Source organism: Phyllosticta capitalensis (genome assembly GCF_038381095.1).
Source record: "Phyllosticta capitalensis strain CBS 128856 chromosome Unknown BKA78scaffold_3, whole genome shotgun sequence".
In the NCBI taxonomy this organism is placed as follows: domain Eukaryota; kingdom Fungi; phylum Ascomycota; class Dothideomycetes; order Botryosphaeriales; family Phyllostictaceae; genus Phyllosticta; species Phyllosticta capitalensis.
The window spans coordinates 2,875,800-2,895,725 of NW_027117441.1; the positions used below are offsets into that span (position 1 = coordinate 2,875,800).

Consider the following 19,926-nt stretch of genomic DNA (forward strand, 5'->3'; position numbering starts at 1 on the left):
CCATGCCCGAATGCGTCTCTCTAAATCTTCTCCTGTCTTTGCGCCGCCAACAAAGTAACCGCCCCCTATTTGCAAATTTACAAGCAAGAAATGAAAACGAGTCGTAGATATCGTCAACGCCTGCCCTCGTCTTCCCTCCCTCCCTCTCTCTGACTTGCGCCATATGCTGTATGTCGTGTGCAAAAAGCGATACATGTATGTATATATGCAAAACACGCTTGCAAGCCTGCTTTCTTGCTGAGCCAGGCCGTGCCTAGCTATCGGGGTATTCCAAGAAGCCAAGGGGAAAAAAACTGCAAGAACAAACGGTCGTGTACAGTTTTGGAAAAATTTGCAAAGTCGATCCAGACATTTCCAAGGGGACGGGAAGGGGCATTTACAATCCCGAGTCGGTCTTGGGGTAGATGCTCGTGGTCCAGTACTTGTCCCAGTTGGCGCACGTCTGCTGGTAGTCGGCGCCGGGCAGCTTGATCTGGTCTTTGGACTCGAGGAACTGGACGCCGAGGCCTTCGCTGATGTGGTTGGCGATGTGCTAAATGGACAAGTCAGCATTCTCTTCTTTATCCATCGTCTTTGAGTGCTGGTGGACTTACGCAATGCATCAACCACGCGCCCGGGTTGTCGGTGGGGAAGGCAATGGCGAGCCAGCCGCGGGCGGGCAAGATGGCGCTGTCGCGACGCGTGGGGTTGTTGAAGTTGAGCTTGGAGGGCGAGGACGCCGTGTCGAAGATGCCCGTGCCGTAGCCGAGGATGTAGAAGTCGTGCCCGTGCAAATGCATGGGGTGGGCAATAGGAACCTTGGTGCCAGATGTCTCTTGGATGATCCAGTAGGTCCAAATGCCGGCAGTTGGCAACTCGATCAAGTTGTACGTATGCGGGTAGCTTGTGTTCTTGTCCATGACGTATTGAATCGTTGGCTTCTCCCAGTTGATGTCGATTGCTGTCATGTTGATACCCCAGAACACAATGTTTTGCTGGTTGGTGGTCACGTTCGAGACAGTCAAGTCCACGCCCAAGTTCTTGACTTGGCTCATGAAGGTTGCGCTCGGGACGACGTTGGGGACGACAGGCGTAGGGAGAGGCTCTTCACATCCGCCAGGCTGAGCCGTGCCTGTGCTCGTAGGGTCGCCCGACGGTGCTCCCTCGTACTTGAAGATGGCCTTGCCGTTGAGGGCGCTGGTAGTGTTGCAGCCTGGGGCAGAGTTGGCGTGGAACCAGTAGTTGCTTGCGGTCTGGTTGGCAGTGATGATGACGTCGTAGCGTTGTCCTAATGGGGGCGTTAGGCTTGATCTTGATAGAGATGCAGAGTAAGACGTACCAATAGCCATGAGCAGCCAGTTGGTGCTCCACGGAACAGTGGGAACAAAATCAGCAGTAATGACCTGCATCGAATGACCGTCCAGCGACACCCAGATCGCATCGATGACGGAGTTGTTGATCAAACGCAGGCGGTACCTCTTTCCGGGCTTCATGGTAGTAGTGCTGTAGCTACCAGTTCCAGTGGCGCTCTTACCGGTACCATTGACGAGGATGTTGTCAGGGTTGGGACCTGGTTGACCCTTTTGGAGGGCCGCCATGGTGAGAGCCTCAATGCCAAAGGACCCGCGGTAATACCAATCGCTGACTGTGAAGCTACCCAAGTCCTCGTCGTAGTTGGCTGAAGCAGGGCCATTGATAATAATCTGACCAGTAGCACCATCGCCGTATTGAGTAGAAAAGTGGGAGTGAAACCACCTGGATGGGATTAGTGGCTAGTGGAGACAAGGATCGACAGAAACATACGAGGTGCCGAATTGAGTTGCTTGAAAGGTATAAGTCTTAGTGTCTTGAGGAGCCAGAGGACCTGTGGCTGATTAGCACATTGCAATATCACTTAAAAAGAAACCTTACATTCGGTAAGTCCATTGGTTCCATCTTGAGAGTTGGTTTGATATTGGCGGATACCGTGCCAATGCACGCTCGTTCCTATCATCGTTAACATGCTGTAACAAAAACAAGGAGAAAGGGTTAAATACCGTTGCTTGGCATCTTGTTGGTGACAGTCACTTGAATTGTGTCACCCCAGTCTTAATTGGTCTGTCAGATTATGCTGTGAACAATGCAGTGAAAGATGATCTTACTAGCGTAGAGAGTAGGGCCTGGATATTGGCCATTGAACAGCAGACAAGGCCTTGCCACTGCGCCGTCAGGATTGCAGGTGGAATTCGTGATGTCCAAATTGTACTTGACGGTCCGGCCCGTAGTGGGCCACTTGGCATCAAAATCAGTGGCAATGCTGTAGCCGCCAGACCAGCAGCCCCTGGTGTTGGGGCCATTCACGCAGACACTGTCTGGTGTTCTGGATGCGGTTGCCTTGGATGAGGTCGGAGATGCCTGGCGCTTGACCAAAGTCTGCGGAGGACCACCAGGTCCCCACAGGATGTGGTCGGCAGGGAGGTTGCTGGCCGCGGCCAATGCCACCAAAGGGGCAAAATGATGTAGACGCATGATGGAGAATGATATGACAAGATGAGGAAAGATTGTCAGGCAGCGCTTGAATGTTTATTGCTGGAGCGAGGATAAGGCGTCTATATACAGGGGATGGAAGACACTTGATGGCAAGCATTGGCGCTGAAACGCCATAGGCCGAATCCTTGTTCGGGAGGTCGGCATGAAAATGAGCCCTGAGCAAGACGACAGAGGCCAGTGTCAGCTGGAGCGGCTATCTCAGATTGGAGATGGTAAAGCACGGGTAGTGACGCGTGCATGTGGAGGGTGGTGGTGCATCGGGAGTCAACGAGCGCGCCGCTGGCGCAGGGGCGCTCGTCTTGGATTCAAGCCAAGCGATAGCGGTTCGACTGGTGGCCAGTTTTGGAAACCGTCGGGACCAAACAAAACATGGGCTGAGCAGCAGCCAAGTGTTGACAGGGTGATGCTGGTATTGCGTACGCACATCTAGATCAGGGCCATGCTGGGGTTTGAAGCAAAGCTCGTGCTGTGCGTCAGAAGTCAATGAGCAAAAGTGCGACATTGAAGAGAGCGTGGATGTCAGACGTAAGGGCGGCAGAGGCTCAGTCGACGGCAGGCGCGTAGGCGCCACGGGCTGCAGATTCAGACGTAGCTGCATACCGACTTGGGATCATCATGCACCGTGGACGACCGAAGGCCGAAGAGACGGATCAATGACGATACACAAGAAGACGGTGGAGCGGAGAATCGGAGAATCGGAAGACGGTCAGGTACAGCGGATGGTACCTGGCGGTTGGCGTTGCTTCCACGCAGAGTCAACCATGGAGAGCACAACGGCCGCAGAGCCAGCATCCAAAGCGTCGGATCCGCCAAGGAGCAGTAAGAGCAGCGGCTGATCGCATTCGAGGTCCGCCTACTGGTCGCCTCCATCGTCACATCTGCGCCGGCGCCGACTAGCATGGCCTTTGACACGGAACTCGGGCGGATCGAACACTCTCGGCCGCTCGGGAGTCTGGTTGCAACGACGTTGTCATATCCATGGCATCATGGACTCTTCCTCTACTGTAGGCGGCGCAAGAGCGGTCTGCCACTTGTCTGCGCCTGGAATACGATTAGCCTTGTGCTCGGCAGGATGTAGTCCGAAGAATATCGCGTTTGATTCTCTTTGCTTTTTCTTTCCAAGAGTTTGTTCCGAGAGCTCACCAGGCTTTAAGCGAGGACACTGCGCCTCGATGGAGAATTGGCAGGACTGAGCCGGGCGTGGAAGGCTATAGTTAGCATGTCACAGATGAGGTCGATGGTGGTTGGATTCGACGGCGGGCGCGAACGGCCGGGCCACAGACAGACCCTGCGCCGATCTCTTCGCTTAAGCGGCCAGTGATTTGTTCCGATTCCGACCTGAGGTTGCGGTGCGACTGGCTCCCCGCCTCCAACTCCGACCACTGCACACCAGACCTGACCTGAATCACCTCGACTCGTCCATTCAGGTCGACCCACACCGCAATTGACAGCTACAGCATATTCCGTACAGAAATCAAACATTCCATCCAATGACTTCCCCGCAACTGTGGCTGAGCTCCAAAATCTACCGACCTAGTGCTTACCGCTGCTCCCCCTTGGCAATAACCGGCTGCTGTCATGTCAGAACTCACCATCAGCCGCTGGATGGCTCCCGAGTCCTGTGTTGTCTCCAGCTGGTGCCTCGACCCTAGCTATGCGAAAACGAGCGTCCAGATCTTGGCCTAACCCTCTTTGTGCGGGCCCTACCCACGCCGGACCGCACATGGCGCTACCCGTGGACCACTCTCTGGCCTGTTTTGTCTTTTCTTAGCTCGGCTCATGGCTTTGGCTACTTTGAGTGCAACTTTTGGATACCTCTACCCCTACTGAGCCCCGTGTATCCAACCCACCTTTACTTCTCGCCGCGTCCTTGGGCTCCTGACACTCGACCAAGGAACCGTCTGGTCGGTTCAGCTCGACCACGTTCCTTCGTCATGAGGCGGCAGTGACATTGATAGCCATGGATTTCCATGGCCACACCCGAGTGGCTCCAGCCAAAGCACCTAGGCCCGCATGATACGGACTACCGAATCCACATTTGCAGCACCGGCTAGCTTCCGGTATGCGAGTCTACTCAGCTGGTTCACGTCAAGTTGACTTGTTAAATTTGACCCATCGCCATCGTCTCTCCACCTGCATATTGGCTTATCAACACCAAACAACCGTCAGTCTTTTCATTCTTTGTCTTTGGTACTCGACGAAATGCTCCCAGTCACTTCTGCGCTTGGCGGCCTCGGTGCCATTGCTCTGCTCACCACAAGCGCTTTGGCCCAGGACCAAACCCAAACATGTTTTGTCTATGGCATGGACTTTCAGGGTGGCAATACTTACTTCCAGAATGTTGCCTCCAATGACAACTTTACCTTTGTGCAAGAGTTTGAGGGTAAGACTGAATGTGCCATCCGTCTGCAACGTGCTGATAAATCTGTATAGGCTGCAAAAATGATTCGGCCTTGAACTTCCTTGTCGACCCCAACGGCAACCAGATCCAGTGCTCCTCGACGCCCTTGCAGCCTGACGACGCAGACCAAATGTCGACATGGTGCGTAGGACAGCCTCGTTGGCTAGGCTCGTGCTAACGTCCTTATCTTAGTCCTATCACCAAGAGCAAGTTGATCACCGGAGCTTGGTCTATTCTCATTATGAGCAACAACGGCAAAGCTCCCGATGCAGGCATTCCCATAGCCTACGAGCGTGACTTTAGCCTGACAGTCGGACCCCAATTGACGACGACATACACACCTACGGTCACCTCCACCGTGGTGGTACCGAGCGTGATCAACTCGACAACTACCTCTGTCTCTCTCGTTACGAAGACTCTCCAGGCATCCACAGTCGTTGCTCCGTCAGCTACTGTGCAAAAGACACTCACAATTACCCCCAAGGCGGATGTGGTAACCTCGACAAGTGCTTTCCTCACTCTCACAATCCCAAGCATGTCTCTCTCGGTCTCGAAAGCAGTCGTCACAAAGACCGCGTCGTGTATCAAGCCGACTAAGCCTGGTATTCCGGATCCTTTTGCTAGCATCTGGCCCAAGTTTCCCACGGCAAAATCCATCATGAGTGCTGCTTCCGCTGCTGCCACGCCTACCTCGGCCAAATTCCGCTTTGTCAAGGGCCGTGGTTTGGTCAACGATGACCTGCCCAAGTGGTTGAAGGAGCGCGAGGCTCGTCTTGCTGCCTCCCACGAGCTCGACAAGCGCGCCCCTGACCCACAGCCGCTGACTGTCACCGAACAAGACACGGCTAAGTGGGTGACTTCGACCACTACCAGCTTCGCTCCCCCCGTCACCAACATTGTCAATGGTAAGTTGCGCCAAAATTGATACAAGCCATTTCTAATAGCTTCAAATAGCTACTGTCGTCAGCACTACGATGTTTCAACCACCAGCTGTCATTGTGCTCAGCGGCCGCACGACTCTCTCTCCCGCGACAATCACGGCCCCGACTCCGACCAGCACGAAATTTTCGCTTGTGATGGCAACTACAACGAAGGTTTTTATTCAAACGGTTCCCGTGACCATTACGACCACAATCACCCCAGCGGCCGTGAAGACGCAGTGTCGTCAAGCCGGTGGTATTTTGGACAAGCTCTTTTAATTGTCTTGCACTCACGACGAAACGACTCTATCAGCTCCCATTCCCAATTCAAAATTATAGACCCCGTTGTGGATAGCTTGACTCAATCCGCGTTTTCCCTGTACAACGGCTTTTCAAAAGTCACGCAAGCTTTAATCGACATTCACCAGAGGTGGCGTTTTGCATGTGTTCTACACTGCTCGATACCAAGCTTTGAGCATTTGCGCTTATTTTCTCAGACTCATTTTGCATTGGCATGGCGAAGACTTCTCTCTCTTTCCGCAATTAGACCTGTTGATATCACTCAAACGCCGCATTGTCAAGATGTTGGTGTAGTACAAACGAGTACAGCAAATCTTTACTTTTCTGATGAATTTCTTCCATCGAAATATTTCTCGAGCCCACTTGCGATTTCGCACAACCGCTTGAACGTCTTCAACTCTTCTTCATCAACCTGAAGTCTTGCATATCACGCCAGAGCCGCGCCACACTCCTTGATCTTTGTCAACGATCATACTGCAAGACATCGCAGTGGATACTGGTCCGACGTGATGGCCGCACCGACTAGGTCTGACATCTGCAAAGACGCAGCACAAGTGGTGCAGATATATTGAGTTGCGGCAGGCAATCCTGCCGTTACCTTAAGCAGCCTGTCAGTGATGCTGCTCTGCATCTGCACAAAACCTAGTACTGAGTATGCTGTGCATCCTTTCCAACCACTGACATATGATAATTCAGGGTTTGCGTTGTGCCAGATCTCATCACATTCCACCTTCTCAACTGCATGTTTTCCACAGTGCAAGAAGACGACGATGTTTCGAAAGAGTGGTCGGTAAGTTCAAACTGACGTCCGCCATGCCCAGCCTCTTGTCTGAAACCCACGACCCTGCAAGATAACAAAAGCCACATCCGCATCCACATCCGCCGCTAGACACCACGCTAAGTCCCAGAACTCCATTCTGCACCATCCACGCACCCTAGCAGCTGTCACCGCACCTGTCACCGCACCACGACAGGCACGATGTCGCGAAACTCGAAACTCACGCCATCCAATCCAACGCACACCCCAGCCTTCTCACCTGACTGGTCGACCGACGAGCGGAAAATACACTGGAAAAGCGCCATGGATCCCGCCGCCGCCGCGCCACCAGGTACCCATGTGCGTGCTCACTCGGACTCGCCCTGCGGCTTACGTACGCACCTACACATCCACCACCACCCCGTCTACCTGGCTTACTAGTTATTTGTGTATCGTATCCACCCTCACGCTTCAGCCCTGCCGTGAGCCCACCCATTGAGCGAGCTCGCGCCCCATGGCTCGCCTGCCTGCCTGCCTGTACCGCTCACGTGCTCGCTCACTTACTGTCAGCATCAGCCTCCAGTCCGCTTCCTAAAACGAGACCGCTCCGACTCGCTTTCTGTCTGTCGCAAACGCTCTCGCACGTGGTAAGCAAAAATACCTCCCTTCGTTTCTAGACGTCTAGCGGCCACGCGGACTCGTTCCTTGTCTGAAGAGCCGATGGGCCAGAGTTGGATCCAGACCTCAACCCCACTCTCTAGAGCCCGTCTTGTTTCTTCTTCAGCTGCGGCTGCGATGAAATTGATGAGTGCGTGGAGGAGCGAGGCAGTTGGGAGCCTAGATCCGCTAATGTTGGATGTGTAATCTCCATTTGGGATCAAGGGGTGGGTGAGAGAGTTGGAGGAAGCCAACTACGTGCCCGTCACATTTTTCAAAGGACACAGGTGGATTGGCCTGATTAAAAGTTCGAAACGCATACGCTCGACGGCAAGCTCTGCGTGCCATGTCACAGGGCTACCTGTCTGTCTGCCCATCAGACTGCTGCCTTCCTACATGTAGCTTTGGGATTGATCCTGTCAATGGTGCAGATGGATGCTTCGCGTTGCGCGTGTCCCAGGTAAATCATCGTTGGCAGGCCCCAGCATACGACAGCACTGGGCCTGGTGGTGCGTGTAAGTCGCGCCTGCCTCAAGCGGACCACGCCCACCTGCCATCTGCCACTCGGCCACCCAGGCAAGCGCCACTTGCCTCCGGCTATTATTTTTTGGCTTCTGGTCTGCCAGCATCACAGTGGGTTACAGAATGAATGGCGACTCCAAACGTTAAAGTCTTTTGTGAGTACGGTGTTTGATCACTCCCTGCATATGTGCCCACATCTTGAAATCAAATTTCGGCACATCAGACAAGGTGAACTTGCTAAACGACCAAGTTTGTTACTACAACCGGCGGGATCATTCAAGCACCCTGTCCCAGAGTTGCTATTTCTTTTGCGACCTACCTACTATAGTTTCATTTCCTTGAAGTCTCGCGGAGACAGATCGTCGACTCTTTCTGGGAAATTACGCGCGGGCCGCAGTGCTGGCTGCCGGCAGCCACCAGTGGAGTTGTTGCGGCAAGCAGGCAAGTCTCAACAGGAGGAGGAGCCCACCGCAGCCTGAAAGCCCGCCAACCTCTACAAAATGGCAGCATAGGGCACCTACATCCATCAATTGACCTTTATAATTTGCAAAATCCCCAGTACTTTCAATGGTAGCTGAGTAGTGAGATCCCAACTGTAAGATGTTGGCGTGGCGGGTTGGTAGATTCCACTACCTTCGGGCGTATGGCTCGGGCATCAGTTCGAGTCCCACAGCTATCATTTTGCTCTTCCGTTGTTCTGTTCTTTTTGCCGAGGGAGTCGTCGCTGCAACGGGGGCAGTCACGGTTTTGGGTAAGAGCAGGTGGACGGATGGGGCAAGTGAATGTTGGGTTCTGCAGAAGGTAGGTACATGGTAGAGTAATCACTTCTTTTTCAGCCGCTTACCCGCTCATTGAAGGTCCCCATAGCCAGCTCCATGGCAGTAAACTGGTTGTTGGAGCTCAAAAGCCTCACAGCTTCGGACTCTCGGCCACGCCACCTTCTGCCTCAATTCGCCGGTACATGTCCCTCTCGAAGACTCTCGACAACTCGATCACCCTCGCATCTCCAGTTGGGATCAGTTGTCCCGCAAATATGCCGCACAGCCCGGCCTTGCGATCAATCCACCACGTCAAATTTGGCAGGCCGCCCCAGGTCAGCGTCCGCGCAGAGCGCCAGCCCGGCACGTCCGTCATCATCAATAGCCCGCCGAGCCCCCAGTCGCGCTCTGCGCCAACGGACAGCCCGCCCATAGCATTGTTGAAGATGGGGTTTCCGTCGAGCATGGCATTCAGCGTGTGCTTTGCCGACGGGCTGAGATTCGGCTCGAACATGGAATCGACGGTGGCGGGCTGCAGTAGCTTGCCATCGTTGGCCAGCAGGCTCTGCAGCACCTTCATGTACTCGGGTGCAGACGTGAACAAGCCCTGCCCGGCCATGGGCTCCGTCGCGCCGTTGTATGGCATGCGCGAGTCGGTGTAGCGCACCTTGCCCGTCTGCTCGTCGCGCTTGCTCATATCGACCATGCGCGCCGCAAGGTCTGGCCGCGTGGCGAGGTCAAACGTCATGTCGGTGATGCCGAGCGGCTCAAAAATGTGTTTTTGCATGTACGCATCAAGCGGCATGTTGTCGTTGACGCGCTCGACCATCTTGCCCGCCCAGTCGATCCCGCAGCCGTACATCCACATGCTGCTGGGGTCGTAGAGCAGCGGAAGTGTCATCCGAGATGCGATTGTGCCGCCTGGGCTGACCTTTTCGCCACGTGATTCGCGCCATGCCATCAGAAGGGGATACATCTCGTCATAGCCGAGGCCGGCCGAGTGGGTGAGAAGAAGCCTGGAGACATCAGTGGATGTCCTTTGTACGTGAGTTTTGCCAGATGATTCGAGATGCTCACCGCAACGTCATGGGTGTCGAATGCCCCTTTTGATACACAGCCTTCCCGTTGTCGTCAATCCCGGTAAGTATATCTTGATCCTTGAATTCAGGAACAATGTCGTAGATGGGAGCATCCAGAGATAGCTGGCCTCGCTCGACACACTGCAGCGCGGCAATTGTGCCTAGCAGCTTGGTGCACGACGCGATCCACATGATGCCATCCTTCTTGAGGGGGCTTTGGTCGCCGTCTTCGCGCACAGAGCGCTTGCCAAACGTGTTCTCAAAGCGAAAGCTTCCTGTTGTAGTAGTCAGTACCTGCATTCTGCAATTGTTGCATATGCGACGAGGCCGATCTCGGGGGTTTCGCACCATCTGTATTGCTTGCGATCATAACAGCGCCGGCGATTTCGCCAGACGCGCAGGCTTGCTCAAAAGTTTGCTCGAGAGACGCCATCGTTGCAGAAACAAAAGTTGTGGAATTGGACCAGCAGGACTATTCGTCGTATAAGAATCTGGTACGTCCGTTGGTGTTGCTTCCCCGCAGGTCCCGCACGACATTCCGAGGCTGCAAGGGTCCGAGGGTTCTCGCGTGCCGGCCCCCGACAATCAGTTGCAAAGTGGCACTGCTCGTCGTTAGGCATCAGCAATCTTCGTCTCTGCATCGTTGCCTGCATTTTTTTGGCATCACTCGACTCAGCGCCGAAGAACATCGTCTTGGTTGCTGATGGTTGCAGTTGACACGTTGACGATCCTTGAACCCAGATTGAGTCAGACTCAAGCTTCTCTCGGCCCGCCCCGCTAACCTTGATCGTTGCTTTGTACCACAACTCGCAATAATTGGTCATGGCTTTGGATCTGAACACGTTTGTAGACGGTACGGAAGGTCTGCGAAACGAATCGCCGCCCCCCAAAATTGGACTGACAAGAAGACGTCTTATCTAGGCAAGTTTGGGCTTTGGAAGTCGCATCCAAGGAAAGAGCTCGTTCACAGATTGACTGAAAAACCATGAAGGACTTGATAAAAAATAAACGTAAACTAGAAGCGCTCAAGACTTCGAGGTAACAATAATGAGATGCAGAGATATAGTCAACAGTATGGACGAAGCACTCAGCCTTCTCGGGTGGTCGTAGTAGGCAACAACGAGCTACTGCTTGGAAAGTGACGTCGTGTGTGCTACGACTCTCTATTCCGTACGTCAAACGCGAGCGTTTGCGGCTCGGGATGACCTCCTGTCGGCTGTGTAGCTTGTCTTCACTCTCCCCTTTTTCTGCTCTCCTCGTATCTTCAAGCCAGTCTGTGCCAACGCCTTCCAATGTAACCGTGGTCGGAGTACTCTTGTCGGTTGGAAAATCGAGCAGAGCTTGGATGATCGGATGTGGAGGTGTGATGAAAACAGGATTTTCAAGGCCAGCCTTTGAATTGACGAGGTGATGATGCGGAACGTTGTTGAGCCGCAGTTCCGAGTATCATACTTGACAGATATCTGACATCTCAGGTTAAAGCCATTTGAGCGGGCAGTTCTTGTTGCGGCAGGAGCGAAGGAGATGTGAGAAAACTGCCGAACCGGCATAGAAGAGGGCTGTGAAGGCGGAGCCGATTCCGATATCAAAGAGGCAGCATTCGAGAGGATCAGTCAGGGCTCATTGCGAAAGACCACTGCATTGAGAGGGAGAAAAAGATGGTGAGATTCAACTCAAGCAGTGTGGGAAACTGGAAGACCGCTCAAGTCCCTGGACGACGAGCAAGTACAGCCCAGCCGCCTACTCTCTTCAGGATTAGAGTGAGTACCTACTCTTGTGCGCCGTGATTGGCTGCACCCTCGCATGGACCTAGCCTTCAGAGGCGAAAATCAGGCCAACTCCGGGATATCAAGATCCAGACCGGACAAAAGCAAAGCATCGACTTGACAGCAATCACTCGCATAAGTGCACAATCCACCAATCCTCCTACCAGACACCGCCAAGCTTTCCACTCCCAAAGTAACATGATGGAGGGGAGTCGCAAATCTTGTCCAAATCAAACAGGAGAGCCGCAAACGTGTACAACAGTAGGACGTGTAGCAGTGTGATAGAACAGACGCGAGTCGGCAGTGTCTCTAGAGAGCGCGGTGCAGCGGGCCGAGATGCCAGAGATCCCCAAGGAAAAAGTCGATTAAATCCGCACACCAGATCAAAGCCGAGAGGTGGCCCTTCGGTAATAGGTCTGAAACAGAAAAATGGGAGGTGTTCCTGTACACAGCCACCCCCGTCTGCTGACCGACGGTGCAGTGCGTGGGACAGAAAGCCCGCTCAGTTCTTGGCACGGCCAGTGGAAAAACAGCGGAAGGGGCAGAGGTGACGTGGAGACGGCTCCACTTTCGCCTTCTTGGGAGTTTCATTGCGCGCGCCGCCAAGGCCCGCCAAGAGCTTCCGCGCTGATCAGACCTCTTCTTTTCCACCAACCCTTTTGCGCGCCGCTTTGGATTGGACCACGGGAAATCATTCCTCTTGGCATTGTGCTGTCTTGCCGCGTACACGAACCTGTCAAGTCGGGACAAGAAACCGAAGCTCATGCAAGAAACGGCACTGCCAAGACAGCTTGTAGAGCGGTTAGCCATCAACACCAACACCATTTTGAGTCGGCTGGAATCCGCCCCGGGAGAATGCGGCGGAAGAACAAAGTAGAAGGTGTGTTGCAGCAGATCAGCATGTCAGGGGTACTGTTCCAACGCTCCCCAGTGTCCAGCCCTGCACTCACCAGGGTTCGGTGCGCGAATAGGGCACCTATTCTTCTTTTTTGGTCCGAAGACCGCGCGCTATGAGAGGTTTCATGGCTGCTCCACCCTGGCACGTCCAAGTGATGGTCCTGCCCTCATCACAGCCGACGCCTCTTTTGCCGGCTGCCATGTCTTTTGGGAAAGCCGTGGTACTGACGCACAAACCTTTCCGGCACTTCGAGCCTAGTATCCGTCCGTAGCATAGTGACCAAAAGTTTCAGATGCATTCGATGCTCTTAGCGAAGGAGATGGTGCTGGAGACGAGCTTGACGTCGTGGAGTACTTAAGTCCTCAGGCGTTCGATGGAAAGTTGATCATCCAAGTCCTCTCCAGTCCATTCCTTCATACCCACTCTTTCAAGACATCAGAACAGATCTGTGATCGTTCATCACTCTTTCAACATGCTCGTCAAGGCCCTCCTTCCCCTCCTCGCCGTCTCTGGCGCCGTCTCCGCCCGTGCCACTCCTGGCAAGTCCAGCGCTGGCGCAAAGAAGCTCCTTCGTCGTGCCGACTTCCCCATCCCCGACTCTACTGGCTCTGTCACCTTTGACGAGGCCTACGAGGTCGATGGTACCTACGACGGCGAGTACCAGACCTTTGGCCGTGGTGTTGACTGCACTGGCCAAGAGGAGGGAGGCGACTCGGACGCCGTCTTCATCGTCAAGGATGGTGGCACCCTGAAGAACGCCATCATCGGCGCCGACCAGATTGAGGGTGTCCACTGCGAGGGCAGCTGCACCATTGAGAACGTCTGGTGGGAGGCTGTCTGCGAGGGTGAGTACCAACCCCAGCCCCCCCTTTCCCCATTTTGCCTGAAATTTTCGTCTTTGCTAACATATCGTAGATGCCCTCTCCCTGAAGGGTGATGGTGATGCTACCATCACTGGAGGTGGCGCTACCGGTGCCGAGGACAAAGTTGTAAGTTGACATTGAGATCCAGTGGCGGGCAGGTATACTGACGTGTCACGTGCCCCAGATTCAACAAAATGGGGTGGGAAGCGTGACTGTCCAAGATTTCACTGTTGTGGATTTCGGCAAGCTTTACAGAAGTTGCGGCAACTGTGACGAGATGGGAGAGCGCAAGGTGACCATGTCGGGCATCACTGCCATCAACGGAAAGGTCCTGACTGGTATCAACTCCAACTACGGCGACAGTAAGTTTTCCTGGTCATTTCCTTGTCCTGGGGACAGTTGTTGACAATCGGACAGCCGCTACCATCACCGACTCGTGCGCGACTGAGGTGACCGACATTTGTGTCGAGTACGAGGGCAACGACACTGGCGATGAGCCCGAGGAGATCTCGAGCGGTATCTCCGAGTCCTGCATCTACTCCGAGCTCCCGACCTGCTAGATGTCCATCTCTTGATCACTTGGACAAGCAGTTGTCCAAGAGTCAGACTCTGGAGATCCCAAGTCGTGGTGGAGCGAGAATTTTGCTGGAGCCTTTTGGGGAGCCTTTCGGGGAGCCTTTCGGGGAGTCTTTCGTGCATGTTGAATATCTTTTACTTCTTTGTAGAAAATATATTGGACTTGGGGAACTTTTGCAGCCATGCGACGTAAAACGTGACCAGCTTTGCTCGTTCATTGGCGATAAGAATGATAAAAAGATGATCAATGAAGCAACATGACTCGACTGGACTGAAAGAAGAAAGATGAGATTTCAAGGCCGTCCTCGGACGTCGGCACGTACCGAGGGAATATCTTGGAAAGAGGCTACTGCTGGGGACTGTAACCCGAGCGATCGGTATACCGCATCTGGGGCGATTGTGTGGATACAAGGCTGACTCGATATGCATCAGCGCCACAGTTTCATTGCTGCAATCTTTGGACCAAGCAGCGGGCGGGATGAAACAGATTTGTTGTAGAAAAAAGCCCGAAAAGATGTTTTGGCGGTTGGCGTTTGTCAGTCGGGCCTTTCGTTTCAACTTGAGAGGAGCCAAGAGTGCCACAACATATTGCAGAGAAGCCTGATGATACCTGACGATAGGATGGACGAGAAGCTCGTGTGGGGTCGGTAGATGGTGTTGAATGTTGCTGATGAAAAGAGATGCGGGTCGGCAAAGCGAGAGGGAGTTCGGATAAGCCTTTGGAGCCGGCGAACTAGGCGGCCCGAAATCGGACGCGGGCCGAGTGGTAGCTTCCTTATCCTCGGAGCCTCACGTCATTCCAACGACCTCCGCTCGACTCCGCCTTGACTTCCTGTCAGTCGGTCACACCTCTTTTGCTAGTCATGCTTCGAGCATCCATCCGAAGATTCTCGTCTGCTCCTTCCAGAATGTCCGCTGAACAATTCCAGAACCTGGCGAAGTACACCGCTTGTGATGTATGTTTGTCGTAACTCGCAAGGCTGCCCTTTGGCGCTATTTCACATGTTTGCCTTGTCTTATGTTTGTGCTTTGGAGCTGCTCGATGAATTGAAGTCGCTGAGATTTGATATTGGAGACTGTTTTTCTTTTGTCCAGGCTCCTCATGAAATTGTCAAGCTAAGATAGCCATCAGGTCTCCGATGCCCTGCTGAAACTCAACGTGCCGGGCGCTGGATTTCTCGCAGACATAGGTATACCGGGACCTGACTTCTCAAACGACTGACTGACAACCCCGCAGCCCCCGTGAAATCCAAGACCCCGCGCGTCGTCGCCCCTGCCAGCACCATCCTCTTCGCGCCCAAGACCTCGCCCTCCTTCCCCAAACCCGTCGGCCCCAAACCAGACCCGGACCCGCCGTCCAACGGCGACGGCAGTAAAATCAGCCCTGGCACCCCCTACGCCGATCTGGTCAAGCAGGACACCATTGCCGTTCTCTCGCAGCCCGAAGGCCAGGTTTGCGCCGTTGTGGGCGGCATCAATGCCGTGCGTATGGAGCAGTTGGGTGCCAAGGGCGTTTTGGTGTCGGGTAGAGTGAGGGATGTGGAGGCGTTGGGTGGCTTGAAGATGCAGGTTTGGTGCAAGGGCACGAGTAGTGTGGGTGCGGGGGCGCAGGCGAGTGCGTGGGCTGTGGGGTATCCGGTGGCAATTGGAGATGTGGTTGTGAACTCTGTGAGTCTCTTCCATCACTTAATCCTATCTTTTGTGGGATTCAGACTAGTCGTCTATCGACTGTCGTGTTCTTCTGACACAAGCAGGGCGACATCATCATGCTGGACGGCGCGGAAAATAGTGCTGTCGCCATTCCAAAGGACAAGCTCGATGAAGTCCTCAAGCTCTTGCCGAAACTGACAGAGGCTGATGATAAGTGTATGGCTGATGTCCTGGCTGGCGGATCGGTCAAGGAGGCGTTTGCAAAGCATCGAGGTAAATAGATATAGACTCGTGATGATTTGGTATGTAGTTGACAAGTCTCTGCAATCTCGAATTTGGGGACGTCATTACTCTGAAAGTCTGAGCTTCTGGATCAACCTTGATTTGTGCTGTCTCAAATACAGCGTGTTTGCGCATACAGGGAGCATTCGTATACAGCTGCGATGACAACCCTCAAATCCTTCATGTCCAGCGGCAGCACTACAAGGAGTCATCGTGCATACGCCATGAAGCTGGAAACGGACTTAGAAAAATTTGGAGCACTTTTGGGTCGCTGGATCTAAACAAAATGAGATCTAATTTTTGGAACTAAGTAAGAGAAGCTGCATCAATCCACCCAAACCCCATTTTTTGAGCCAAACCGGTCGCCCCAGTAGATCCAGCGCCGTTGCTGTAAATAAGCAATGTGTCCATATTTCATCCTTAGGGCAGTTCATAGTCCAAAGGATCATCAAGCCTCATGGGGGCCGGTGATAAATCCTTTTTGATCTGGCCGTTGAGCCTCGTACTCCTCGTCAAAACTGGCCCTAAATATCCATAGTCGTGGCCCAAACCTTTGTCAGCGTTCCGATTCTAAGTCTTTTTTGCTCGGACGGCCCAAAAATCACAAAACCCCCTTCTGCCTTCGACTGCTCCTACTCCTCGGCCGCCTCCGCTTCAAACTCCCTCCATTGCTGCTCCATTTCATTCTCTCTGAAGTAACGCTCAATATCGTCCGGGGTCTGTCCCAAGGTGCGGTCGGTTTCCTGTAGAGGGACGACCTCCCCGGCTGACGAGCTCACGACCTTGTCCACCAAAGCCTGCAACTCCTTCCTGAACTGGATAACCTTCAAGTCGGCCTTGTGGCGCTGTGCAATGTCGTCCAGGCAGTCGAGGCGTTCCGTGTGGTACTTGCGGGCCGCAAACTTGTAGGCATCGCGCTCCTTGATCGCCTGGGCCAACATCGCATCTTTTTGGCGTATCTGGACCACGGCGCTGGCCAGCTGATTCTGTTGATGGGCATTGAGACCCCTGAGTCTGCGATTCTCGGCGCGAAGTCGCTCCATCTCATCATCTCTCTCAGTCACTTCGGGAGGAAGGACATAAGGCTCGAGACGGGACCGCTGACGCTTGACAGGCGGTAGAGGCGAACCTGGTGACGAAGACCGCTTGGAGGAACCCAATGACGAAGACGTCAGCGGGTTTGGGCGGTCCTGGAACTGGGAAGTCTTGCCGGGCGACTTGGCTGTGTAGGCCGAAAAGTCGAAGCCAGAGCGTACCATAGCCGAAGGGTTCCTGGGACCTGGACTGGATGAGGAATCAGAGTAGCCCGTCATTGTGGACATCTGTCGAAGTCGCACTAGGGCCATAGCGTCCGGATCCGCGGGACTTTTGTCGCCCGACATGTCGAGCGACGGTACCTTCGAGGACTCCTTGTGAGTACGCGCAGGGACTTGCGCCTGCGGCTTGTCCAAGGGAATCGTGGCCATGGGCTTTGCCGGAGGCTTCTCAGCGGGCTTCTCCAACGGCTTGGCTGGCGTAGCAGATTGCTTGACGGATGGCGTCGCCGACGGCTTCATGGATGGCGGATCTGCTGGTTTGACCAGCGGCTTCGTCATCGCGGATGGCTTGCCCACAGGCTTTTCAGCAGGCTTGGTGGGTTGCTTGGCAGTGGGCTTTCCAGCAGGCTGTTCAGAGGGCTTCAAGGCTGGTGTCTCGGTGCGTTGAGCGCCGACCACGGGCTGAACAGACTGTTCGATGGATGGAGCAGGCGTTTGAGATGGCTCTTGAGTCTTGCCAGCCGTGGCCGCTGCATCTTCTTTCTTTGGGGTAGCTGGCTCAGGTGGAACTGCAGCCTTCAAGGAACCAGAGCCGCAGAAGTAGTACGTCTTTCTTCCGGTTCTGGGAATCGAGGCCAGTTTGCCGCCGCCGATGAACGCCGGTCGGCCGCGGGGTGGACGCGCCTGTCCAGAGGTAATCCTGCCCTGTGGAGTGAAGTCGAAAGGCCAGAACCGATGCCTCTCTTCTTTGGACAGTTTGCGATGCTTCGAAATGGCCCAGACAGCCTTGTCGTCCAAGTAGCAGTATCGGGGCGGGTTGGAGGGAGTGACTTCGGCCGGAACTTCACCCATGAACAGCTTCCAGCCCGGATGACCGCCTTTTTTGCCTTTGGCGCTCTCGATCAACGCGGGAGTCGCTTCGCCATTGCCGTCATCTGGTTGCCAGACTTCGCGGTCGACCTTCCCGTCAAACCACGTGGGTCGAGCTTCATCTTCAGCATCCGAGGACGAGGACATTGGCGTGAGTTGGCGATTGGAGAGGCCGTCCTTGAGGCTGAAGGGCGTTGGTGTCGGGTAGACTCGCTGTCAGTAGTCGTCGTGAGAGCACAGCGCTCTGCTGGCACAGGAGAGGAGAGGTAGTGGATGACGAGCGGCAGGCTGAGGGACTTGAGAGAGAGATGGTCTGGGTTTGGGGTTGAATTGAAAGATCAAGTGAAAAGATGGTGTTGAGGAATGGTTGAGGGCTGGCAAAGAAGCAGAGCAGCACCTCTTTTACGCTCTAGTGATTACCAGATGGGAGGGACAAAAGGGGCGGGGACCGCGCGGTTCCCGCCGCTTTTGACGGCCGAGATCGTGAGGGGGGCGAGAGCGCGCGATCTCCGCGCGAGAGCGCCCAAATCGGCGAGAGCTGACGACCATCTGGACGATGTTCCTAAGTGTGAACTGCACATGCATATGAGGACTCCCTAGGTGCACAGAATTTGACAAGAAAGGTGGGGACTACGCGGTTCCCGCCGCTTTCGACGGCTGAGATCGTGAGGAGGGCGAGAGCGCGCGATCTCCGCGCGAGAGCGCCCAAATCGGCGAGAGCTGATAACCATCTGGATGATGTTCCTAAGTGTGAACTGCACAAGCATATGGAGACTCCGTGGATGCATGGAACTTGACTGACAAGAAGGGCCAGGACCGCATGGTTTTATCGTGAGGAGGGCAAGAGCGCCCAAATTGGTGAGAGCCTTCGACCATCTAGATGAGCTGGCGTTGTTCCTAAGTGTGGATTGCACATGCATATGAAGACTCCGTGGGTGCATGGAATTTAACTGGGCGGACAAAAAGGGTGGAGACAGCGCGGTTCCCGCTGCTTTCGACGGCCGAAATCGTGAGGAGGGCAAGAGTGCCCAAACCGGCGAGAGCTGTCGACCGTCTGGACGAGCTGGCGGTCCTAAGTGTGAACTGCACAAGCACATGAGGACTCCGTGTGAGCACCAAAAGTGACTTAGCCAAATCGACGACTGTGGAAAAGCAGATTGCGTCTTAGTCCTTCTGAAGAGTTGATGTTGGAGAAAGAAGAGCATTCAAACTCTGCGATACTCCAGATGTTCAAGCCCATGGCTGCCCCTGGTGGTCATGGGGACTCGGTCAAAACGAACCATGTAACGTCCGCGTCAACGTCCATGTCAAAGCTGCGAGGGCTACGATCACTCCGCGTCTGCAATGGAAAGGACTTACACAAATAAGATTCTCGATTTTTGGGCCCATTCTGTGTCCAAAGCCTCCATTTTGGCGATTCCTTGCTCTTACATTGGCCTACTCATCCAACCAGCTGGACGACACCAAGAATCTCGGGAAGCGCATGCAACGCTTGAAGACGCATAGGGCTACGTTACGTGCTAGGGCACGGTAACTATTTCATCTTTGCTTACGCCCGAGCGTTCCGGCGGCGATCCTCTTACCCGTTGGGTAGAGAAAAAGATTTTGATATCGTTGACGTCATGACTAACGCTGGCGTTCCTTTGGTTGAGTGGTCCTGGTGGCTGTATGTAATTGTTTCAATACAAAGAAACAGCTTACTCGGCCAGACAAGGGCGGGAAGCATCAGATTTGTCGCAGTGGGAGGGCAAAGCGATTTTGTTGATGTGGGCTTGACGCGACTCCAGAGATTGTTTGTTGGCGACAAAGTGCGGCTCGAGCTGGCGTTATCGACACGCCCAATGGTTCCGGCCAATGGAATGA

The 19,926-nt window shown here is 54.2% G+C and overlaps 7 protein-coding genes across 7 annotated transcripts; 4 read left to right on the top strand and 3 right to left on the bottom strand.

The window, feature by feature from the left end:
* Positions 1 to 285: 285 nt before the first annotated feature.
* Positions 286 to 2,487, bottom strand: BKA78DRAFT_367589 (putative multicopper oxidase, type 1; the record flags this gene model as incomplete). Its single annotated transcript, XM_066892608.1, has 8 exons — positions 286 to 532; positions 594 to 1,267; positions 1,319 to 1,734; positions 1,783 to 1,843; positions 1,891 to 1,965; positions 2,016 to 2,066; positions 2,121 to 2,326; positions 2,417 to 2,487. The coding sequence occupies 8 exons, from the start codon at positions 2,485 to 2,487 to the stop codon at positions 377 to 379; spliced, it is 1,710 nt and encodes a 569-aa protein (XP_066747106.1). The 3' UTR covers positions 286 to 376.
* Positions 2,488 to 4,390: 1,903 nt separating this feature from the next.
* BKA78DRAFT_310269 (uncharacterized protein) lies at positions 4,391 to 6,458 on the top strand. Its single transcript, XM_066888102.1, has 4 exons — positions 4,391 to 4,891; positions 4,942 to 5,050; positions 5,102 to 5,814; positions 5,864 to 6,458. The coding sequence occupies exons 1-4, from the start codon at positions 4,711 to 4,713 to the stop codon at positions 6,106 to 6,108; spliced, it is 1,248 nt and encodes a 415-aa protein (XP_066747107.1). The 5' UTR covers positions 4,391 to 4,710; the 3' UTR covers positions 6,109 to 6,458.
* Positions 6,459 to 8,806: 2,348 nt separating this feature from the next.
* Positions 8,807 to 10,396, bottom strand: BKA78DRAFT_280360 (beta-lactamase/transpeptidase-like protein). Its single transcript, XM_066885606.1, has 3 exons — positions 10,251 to 10,396; positions 9,901 to 10,177; positions 8,807 to 9,839 (listed from the first exon to the last, which is right to left on the bottom strand). Exons 1-3 carry the CDS (start codon positions 10,333 to 10,335, stop codon positions 8,975 to 8,977), a joined length of 1,227 nt encoding a protein of 408 aa, XP_066747108.1. The 5' UTR covers positions 10,336 to 10,396; the 3' UTR covers positions 8,807 to 8,974.
* A 1,497-nt stretch (positions 10,397 to 11,893) lies between these two features.
* BKA78DRAFT_108020 (uncharacterized protein) lies at positions 11,894 to 12,860 on the top strand. Its single transcript, XM_066882204.1, has one exon. The coding sequence runs from the start codon at positions 12,098 to 12,100 to the stop codon at positions 12,680 to 12,682; it is 585 nt and encodes a 194-aa protein (XP_066747109.1). The 5' UTR covers positions 11,894 to 12,097; the 3' UTR covers positions 12,683 to 12,860.
* On the top strand, positions 12,861 to 14,065 carry BKA78DRAFT_108021 (pectate lyase). Its single transcript, XM_066882205.1, has 4 exons — positions 12,861 to 13,411; positions 13,482 to 13,555; positions 13,614 to 13,791; positions 13,847 to 14,065. The coding sequence occupies exons 1-4, from the start codon at positions 13,039 to 13,041 to the stop codon at positions 13,987 to 13,989; spliced, it is 768 nt and encodes a 255-aa protein (XP_066747110.1). The 5' UTR covers positions 12,861 to 13,038; the 3' UTR covers positions 13,990 to 14,065.
* Positions 14,066 to 14,913: 848 nt separating this feature from the next.
* Positions 14,914 to 15,936, top strand: BKA78DRAFT_294159 (DlpA domain-containing protein; the record flags this gene model as incomplete). The annotated part of the gene is made up of 4 exons (XM_066886301.1): positions 14,914 to 14,961; positions 15,138 to 15,195; positions 15,243 to 15,673; positions 15,760 to 15,936. The coding sequence occupies 4 exons, from the start codon at positions 14,914 to 14,916 to the stop codon at positions 15,934 to 15,936; spliced, it is 714 nt and encodes a 237-aa protein (XP_066747111.1).
* Positions 15,937 to 16,569: 633 nt separating this feature from the next.
* Positions 16,570 to 19,472, bottom strand: BKA78DRAFT_351460 (uncharacterized protein; the record flags this gene model as incomplete). Its single annotated transcript, XM_066891173.1, has 2 exons — positions 16,570 to 18,247; positions 19,423 to 19,472. 2 exons carry the CDS (start codon positions 19,470 to 19,472, stop codon positions 16,570 to 16,572), a joined length of 1,728 nt encoding a protein of 575 aa, XP_066747112.1.
* Between the last annotated feature and the right edge of the window lie 454 nt (positions 19,473 to 19,926).

Excerpts from the sequence above, each read along its gene's own strand:
- BKA78DRAFT_108020 (XM_066882204.1), top strand. The coding sequence starts at position 12,098 with ATGGGAGGTGTTCCTGTACACAGCCACCCCCGTCTGCTGACCGACGGT.
- BKA78DRAFT_280360 (XM_066885606.1), bottom strand. The coding sequence starts at position 10,335 with ATGGCGTCTCTCGAGCAAACTTTTGAGCAAGCCTGCGCGTCTGGCGAA. Across the intron at positions 10,178-10,250 it reads GATCGCAAGCAATACAGATG|GAAGCTTTCGCTTTGAGAAC; the intron begins GTGCGAAACCCC and ends CTACTACAACAG. Across the intron at positions 9,840-9,900 it reads TCGACACCCATGACGTTGCG|GCTTCTTCTCACCCACTCGG; the intron begins GTGAGCATCTCG and ends TGATGTCTCCAG.
- BKA78DRAFT_108021 (XM_066882205.1), top strand. The coding sequence starts at position 13,039 with ATGCTCGTCAAGGCCCTCCTTCCCCTCCTCGCCGTCTCTGGCGCCGTC. Across the intron at positions 13,412-13,481 it reads GTGGGAGGCTGTCTGCGAGG|ATGCCCTCTCCCTGAAGGGT; the intron begins GTGAGTACCAAC and ends AACATATCGTAG. Across the intron at positions 13,556-13,613 it reads CCGGTGCCGAGGACAAAGTT|ATTCAACAAAATGGGGTGGG; the intron begins GTAAGTTGACAT and ends CACGTGCCCCAG.
- BKA78DRAFT_310269 (XM_066888102.1), top strand. The coding sequence starts at position 4,711 with ATGCTCCCAGTCACTTCTGCGCTTGGCGGCCTCGGTGCCATTGCTCTG. Across the intron at positions 4,892-4,941 it reads CTTTGTGCAAGAGTTTGAGG|GCTGCAAAAATGATTCGGCC; the intron begins GTAAGACTGAAT and ends AAATCTGTATAG. Across the intron at positions 5,051-5,101 it reads GCAGACCAAATGTCGACATG|TCCTATCACCAAGAGCAAGT; the intron begins GTGCGTAGGACA and ends TCCTTATCTTAG.